The sequence below is a fragment of the Penaeus japonicus genome, unplaced genomic scaffold (assembly GCF_977035675.1).
Source record: "Penaeus japonicus unplaced genomic scaffold, GWHDUDI00000001_assembly GWHDUDI00000025, whole genome shotgun sequence".
Lineage (NCBI taxonomy): Eukaryota > Metazoa > Arthropoda > Malacostraca > Decapoda > Penaeidae > Penaeus > Penaeus japonicus.
This window is the reverse complement of record NW_028234427.1, coordinates 3,008,595-3,016,094: the sequence shown is the minus strand read 5'-3', so window position 1 is coordinate 3,016,094 and position 7,500 is coordinate 3,008,595. Positions and strand designations below refer to the sequence as shown.

Genomic DNA, 7,500 nt, shown 5'->3' with positions numbered 1-7,500 from the left:
CTCTGTACTGCCACGTCCCCTGTAGTAGTGAGTCCAAACCTCCACGCCCCCTGTATATATATATATATATATATATATATATATATATATATATATATATATATATATATATATATATATATATATATATATATATATATATATATATATATATATCTATATATATATATATATATATATATATATATATATATATATATATATATATATATATTTACGTTATGATGCGGATGCACATACGCACACGCACACATAACTCTCTTTTACGTAATACTGTATTAAAATTATGCTTTCCCTAAAAAAAAGTCCAATGTGTGATGTCTATGAAATCATTAATACTTAAAGATGCGTTTGTCTCTAGAATTGGGTGACCCACTTGCTAAGAGAAATACAAATAATTAAAATTCCCCGCTTTCCCCCCTGGAAATTGCTCACACCTCCAAAGGGGCTAGGATCCCCAGACTCAGAACCAATGATCTACAGTGTATCTACACTATCTTTTGTCCCTTTCTTTTCTTTGTTTCTTGTTCTTTCTTTCTGTCTCATTCAAAAGACGACCGAAATGGATTAGCACATATTGACAACTGAATGAACAGATCATAGAAATTGTGATTAGCGAATACTAACCCTAATAATGTTTATGAAAATGATAGTCATGGTGATAATAATAATGTTAATCTTTTTTTCTGGGTTGTTCATTGACAGTTTCTCTATTGCCCGCATCCACTGCCCTTTTCCGGAAAAGGGAACGAACACGATGTAGACACTGACAGGGCGGCGCCTCTAGTAAGTCGCGTTAGGCCTACCTCCCTTTGGATCCCTTGAACCGGCGCCCTTCAGAGGATGCTACAGGCGGCGCGGCATACGGTGACGAGGGTGCGGGTGCGGGCGTGTGTGTGGCCGCAGAAGTGCCACGGCCGCGGGGTCTGGTACGGGCTCCTGACGGTATGGCTCGTGGTGGCCGTGCACGTGACGTTACTCAACCGCCCCCGCACAGCCCACCCGGCCCTCGCCCGCGCCTGCTACGCCCAAAGTGACAACCAATTCCGCCCGAGGAACACCTGCTGCCGCTTGCTCAACTACACCAGGGGCGATGTGGCCGCCTGTGTCAAGAATGCCGCCACCGCTTTCTCGCTAATGCAAAGGTAACAGCTTTGTGTTTCAAGAATCCCGTGGTCATGCTCATGTTAGAAACAAAGTATGTATAAGAAAACCAAGATTATCAAATAATAGTAAAAACGAGTGATGGTTGCATGTAAGAAGCCAAGTATGTAAAAAACAAAAAGTAAGAGATTATGATAACAATGCTATAAAAGTTTGCTGATGACCATCATAATGATAACAAATCCGATTTAACAATAATCCTTGCTTTCTCCATAACCTCTCTTGCAAATGCATCCACTTCAACTAAAGTCCACTCCCCCCTCCCCCTCTCCCCCCTGCACTCTGCCGCTGCCCGGCCCGCCCACCACCCAGCCCCGGCGCCGAACCCCATTTCCACAGCCCCAACGAGTACCTGGTCCGCTTCAGACCCAGTCCGGGCGCGGTCGGCGAGGCGGGCTCCCCTCAACAGGAGTTCCCGGGATGGGCGTGGGTGGTGGCAGGTGACTCCCGGATGCGCCAGGTCTTCAGTGCCCTCGTGTCGCGCCTTAGCAGTCCTAGGTTGAAGTACAAGAAGCCTTCGACTGGGGTAGGGAGTCCTATAGACGGTTATTCACAATCCAATACACTGGCTTCGTGCTTTGGATGGAGTCTGATTGCTTTGCTTAATTTTAGAATGACATTTTATCCTCTATAAAAATTGGTACTGGGAAAATCTATAATAATAAAAAAAAAGAAAAAAAAGAAAGCCTCAAGAGGAATACCCATCCCCTTTACTCTTGGAGAAAATAACTTTCTCCCCTTTCTCACCTCGTTTTATATATATGTATATATAAATGTATATTTACTATTTTCTCCACAAACAATTCATTTGATGTATTTGCTTTTCATTTTCTGGTTAAATATATATACCGTAAATCACCCCCCCCCCAAAAAAAAAAAAAAAAAAAAAGTGACCATGAATACAACTATGTGGCTAAAAACTTGACATCCTAGTATCAATTAAAAAAACCCACAATGCAAGGCTAAAAATAATAAAAACCCTATTCACCTATGTATTCTGAAAGCCATCCTTTCACCCTCTCCCAAAAGGACAAGTGGCGAAGTGTGCATGAGCTCCTGGAACCTCTGCGCATTGGCAAGTTGCATGAGGATATTGAGCTGTACCACATGGATCTACCCTTGCGCCTGCTGTTTCTCTGGGACCCCCAGCTTCTACGAATGCCCAAAATGGTTCAGGAATGGACGTCGCGTAACAACACCCCACCCTCACTGCTACTCTTGGGTATGCTGTGAACAATACATGAGCTGCCATAATGAAAATTAATTTGTTTTCTGTCTAAGTGCATTGATGCCTAACTAAGCTAGTAGTGCCTTAACTATTAGGAATGTGAAAAAGAAAAAAAGAAAGAAAAAAAAAAAAAAAAATCTGAAACACATGAAAATTGTAATGCTAACTAAATAGATCCAATCATTCTAATATCACTTTCTTTTCCTCAAACAGGTACAGGTCTACATTGGATGAAGGGTAATCTAGATAAACACCAAACCAAAGGACCAGAAGCTGCCATGGAAGATTTTCAGGACCACATGAAAAACCTTGTTCCACAGCTGGATAAGTTAACTGCTTCTTCTAATATAGTCATTCAGTTGCAAGATCACATTCAGGTAAAGTAACATGTCTTCTGTAATGTTACCTAAGAATGTATAAAGACAATTACAAGATGAACATCTAATATATTCTTTTGTCAATTTATTGCATGAAAGCAAGCAAGCATTTTTGGATTAACTTGAGTAAATAACTTATCTTTCTATAGGAATCTAAAACTAAAGATTATCTTTCTTTCAACAGGAATCTCAGATCTTCCCCAAATACCAAGGCATCTATTCTAACCAGAATATCAACAGATACAACAATTATCTCAGATACATTGTTTCAGCAACGAAGATAACGCTATGGGATAGCAACATCCCTTTCTCTGAAACCTATTTCTCCGAATGCATGAAAAATAAGAAAATAAGCCATGACAAAACATGGAACTGTGGGAACCCCTTACATACTGGTTATGTTATGGTTGAGGAATATGCCAATATGGTCCTTAATGATGTTTGTAATCCTTACTTACAATTAGGTGAGACTTTCTGTTAAATGTTGTCTTCATTACTTTTCTTACATAAATATGAATGTCTTGTTAAAAATTTATTATATAAAATAAAATTAGTTAACTACTGTATTACTGTGTCATGATCAAACATACAAAAAATTCCCCTTATTTCAAACTCTGCATCAAACTGATACTCAAGTTAATAGCACCAACATCGACTATCCAAAACAAAATGAAAAACAGATTTTTATCTTTAATCATCAATATTACCATCAGAGGTTAATTTTGAGCTAAACAGAAGCATACAATTCACAAAGTTTACAGATCTTAACCCATTGTGAATGGGGGGATAGATTTACTTGCCCGATTTCTCACTCTCTTTTAGTCACATTGTAAAGCTAGAGCCAATTTTGTGTTTTGATTTTTGTAATTTTTTTATTGTATTTAGAGACATATTTGTTACATCACTGGCTCTACCAGTGCTGTAGTTGACTAAAATGTGCTTGACTAGGGTCCATAACAATTCATTGTTTTCTTTATACTCAGTGTGATAGAAGTATTGCTGTTTTATGAGAGTACAAAAAGCAACTTTATTTTTTTCTGTCATGAACGAATATGAAAGATATAACAATCCACAATGAAGATAACATGAAGAGGTAGGAAAGAAGAAGGAAACTTGTGCTAATGATTGAGGCACTTTCACAGTAAAAGGCATCTCTACTGGCATAGGGGGCATATTATAGACATTGGGCATGGTTTGAGTCACCTTCCTCTTCTCGTTCTGCCTGCACATCCTTCATCTGCAGTACTTTAGAGCAAGAGGTCAGCAACTTGCTATTTGCCACCGCTCTCTAAAGATAGTGCTTGCTAGAGACCATGGATGGGTGCCATTCAAGGCTCTCTCTCCTGCTGGTGCTAGAAGAAAGTGGTGCCATCTAAGTTTTGGATATTAGGTGGAACCCATTGTGCTAAATATTATGGCATTTATAGTAATTATGACTGCATTTGTCATCATAACTCACTCATTACTCATAACACAATAAAATAACACAGTGATACGAAATCCCCAAAAGTCCTGTATGTCATGATGCCAGTCGTCAGGCCAGAGCTCCTGCATCATATATGTCATGACACCTGTATGCAATGGGTTAACTTGGCTGAACAATTTACAGGTGATCTGGATATATGAAATGATGATTCATTTTCCTCTAGCCTAGATTAACTTTATTACTAAGAAATGAAGAAAAAAATCTTAGTGAGATTAGAATTAAATGGCTATAACCCGAATTCTCAGATCATCCAGCTAAGTCACACACACACACACACACACACACAATTAAGTCATAAGTTCAAGTATACAACTTGAACTTATGACTTTACTAAACAATATAGATATACTCTTAAGATCTGCTTTAAAAAAATAACACAGAAGCACATCAACAGTTGATAATAGTTTCTTATTAGTATGCTGAATATTCTAATGTTAATATTCTCCCTAAATTTAGGGTAAACAAACAAACAAACAAACAAACAAACAAACAAACAAAAGAAAAAAAAAGAGATTAAGAAGTGCAATCTTTGTGATGAATAATAAAATACTAAATGCAAATTTTTCCTCCAGTAGTTACATATGCAGTGACTGTCCCACAGATGCAAATTTCTTTGGCAATAACACAAGAACAGATCTAATGTGCGTCTAATACATGAAATAAGTTACGGAACTCCCTTGAATAAAAATAAACTCAGTGATTAGGCCTTGTTGCCTTTTCCTTTTATTCTCTTCTTTCTTTTTAGATAAAATACAGTGATCACAGTAATAAAACTCAAGTACACCTGTATAATTTCAGTGACAAAATGTTTAAAGGCAGATATTCTCTTCCATTCAAGACAAAAATATTTAATAATTACTGTTGCAAAACAAATCAAATCAAAGTTAAATAACTTAAAAAGTCCATTTAAACATATAAACAAATATAATGCAAACAAATACACATTTTAATTTCTAATAATAGAGCAACACAGTCTGTTGTCAAGACAATGAAGAACCTACTAATGAATTAGGTGACAGCTGTAGCTATTACTGCTGAGTAAACATCCTCTTTCTTCTCTAAACTTAACCACCTTCAACAGCCTGCTGTTCAGGTTTCCTAGTTCTCACAACTACAATGCAATAATGTAGCCTTTTCTCTTGAAACAACATATAATAGTATTCTTACTGCCTTGACCTATCAGTGAAGAAAAAAATAAATACATTCATGTATTTTTTTCAAGCAATATGTTTTTACTTTTATTTAGATTCTTAAATAAGCAAACTAAAAATTACTATCCTTTACTACCATGCTTCTTATGTTTTTTAGTACTTAATACTACAATATAATAATGTGCCTCTTACTAATACAACAACACAGGACTCATCACTATTTTCATAGTAAAAGGTTTCATGTGAATGTGCATGTGGTACAGCTTCTGGATTATGAGCTAAAAACAACTTTCAATTGAGTTATCAAATACATCAATAATAGACATTGCAGTTCAGCTTTTAAAAAATTACCTGAACTAACTTCCAGAAATTTAATAAAATTTTGAAAATTTTACTGTGAAAATTATTCATGATATATATGCCTAAAGACAGTATTTTATTTATTCCCATTTAGATTATGTTACAGAAAAAATATATCAAGAATAATAAATAACAATAATAATTAACATTGTGGATGGGTGTCATGACATAAATTATGTAGGAGCTTTGGCCTGATGACAGGCATCATGACATACATGACATTCGGGGATTTTGGATCACTGTGTTATTTTATTGTGCTATGACAATTGCAATCATAATTACTATAATTACCGTAATATTAAGCTAACTTAACATTCAAAACCTAGATGGCACCACTTTCTTCTAGCACCAGTAGGAGAGAGAGCCTTGAATGGCACCCATCTACAGTCTCTAGCAAGCATTACGTTTAAAGACTTAGCAAGTTACCGACCTCTTGCTCTACAAGTACTGCCGATGAAGGATGTGTAGGCAGAACAAGAAGAGTAATGTGACTCAAACCATACCCAGTGTCTAAAATGTGCTGCTGTGTCAATAGGGATGCCTTTTACTGTGGTATTCACAGTCATGAGCACAAGTTTCCTTCCTCTTCCCCTACCTCTTCATGTTATCTTCGTTATAGATGGCTATGTTTCGTATTCGTTCATGACAGTATGTAAATATGAAAAAATAGAGTTGCTTTTTGTCCTCCCATAAAACAGGACTACTATCACACTGAGAATAAAGAAAATAATGAGCTGATATGCATCATATACTACAATTTTAGTCAACTGCAGCATTGATAGAGCCTGTCATATGGAACATATAAGTCTCTTCACTCAATAACACACACCAAAAATAAAACAAAAATGGCTCTAGTTTTACAATGAGCAACTGGAAGAAGAGTGGGAAAACCCATCCTGGGCAAATGAATCTATCCTCTGTCTGCAATAGGCAAAAAAAAAAAAAAAATATATATATAATTCAAGGAACATTTGGTGGACACTGATTCTGAATAAATAAAAGTTAATTATATGGTGTTAACACACCCCAAAAAGTTATTTTGTAATATGTGAAAAACGGCTAAAAAAAAGTTCAATAAAGTGCAGTAAAATGACAACAGATTCATATTTATTTCTTTAAAATTTGCATTAATTTCTGAAATGAAGAGATCATATTTTTACATAATAAGATTATCAAAATAATATGTAAGTTATGTATAGTCAAGTTCATGGCAATGATGCTTTTGCAGAATTTTACAATTCCTGTAAAAATTGAAACTATACAAGTTATCTGATAAAGAAATATATTACTTAAAGAAGTTTCTCTGACCTTCATCCTTCACTGATAAAAAAAGATCAACTGATGTGGTTCTGATTTACCTGATGTATATTTGTTTGGAAACAAACCTGTTGGAATATACAATTCAACGTTCACTTCATCTACAAATGATAACCAATGAAAATTAACAATGACAGGGCAATCATAATGACTTTTTTTTAACAGTTCAGAGCCCTTTGCCACATCATGAAGACTTGTGTGTTTGCTGTATTGGTTCCCTAATGGGATATATACAGACAATATGGAGTATACATTGACAATGTACCCACAAGATTTATCAATTGAGAAACTAAGCTATATTTTGAATAAATTTAACATAAATATAATAGGATTGTAGACCATTTAGACATTCCACAATTTGACACAGGGGCAACTGCAATTGCTGTACACACTGTAAACTATGCAGGTGAGTAAATT

General features: G+C 35.8%; 2 protein-coding genes across 8 annotated transcripts in view; one reads left to right on the top strand and one right to left on the bottom strand.

Moving 5' to 3' along the window:
- Positions 1–3,333, top strand: part of LOC122244033 (N-acetylneuraminate (7)9-O-acetyltransferase) — a 5,666-nt gene extending 2,333 nt beyond the window's left edge. For 6 of the 7 annotated variants that reach the window (XM_086551262.1, XM_086551265.1, XM_086551264.1 and 3 more), the window contains exons 2-6: positions 706–1,145; positions 1,477–1,690; positions 2,194–2,386; positions 2,606–2,769; positions 2,954–3,333. In XM_086551262.1, the coding sequence (XP_086407388.1) occupies positions 844–1,145; positions 1,477–1,690; positions 2,194–2,386; positions 2,606–2,769; positions 2,954–3,250 (1,170 nt within the window). In that variant the 5' untranslated portion in view covers positions 706–843 and the 3' untranslated portion in view covers positions 3,251–3,333. The remainder of the gene's footprint in view (positions 1–705; positions 1,146–1,476; positions 1,691–2,193; positions 2,387–2,605; positions 2,770–2,953) is intronic. The other variant, XM_086551267.1, reaches the window with a different exon arrangement.
- Coq8 (ubiquinone biosynthesis protein COQ8, mitochondrial) overlaps positions 1–7,500 on the bottom strand; it is a 31,197-nt gene that overhangs the window by 22,590 nt on the left and 1,107 nt on the right. The window lies entirely within an intron of this gene.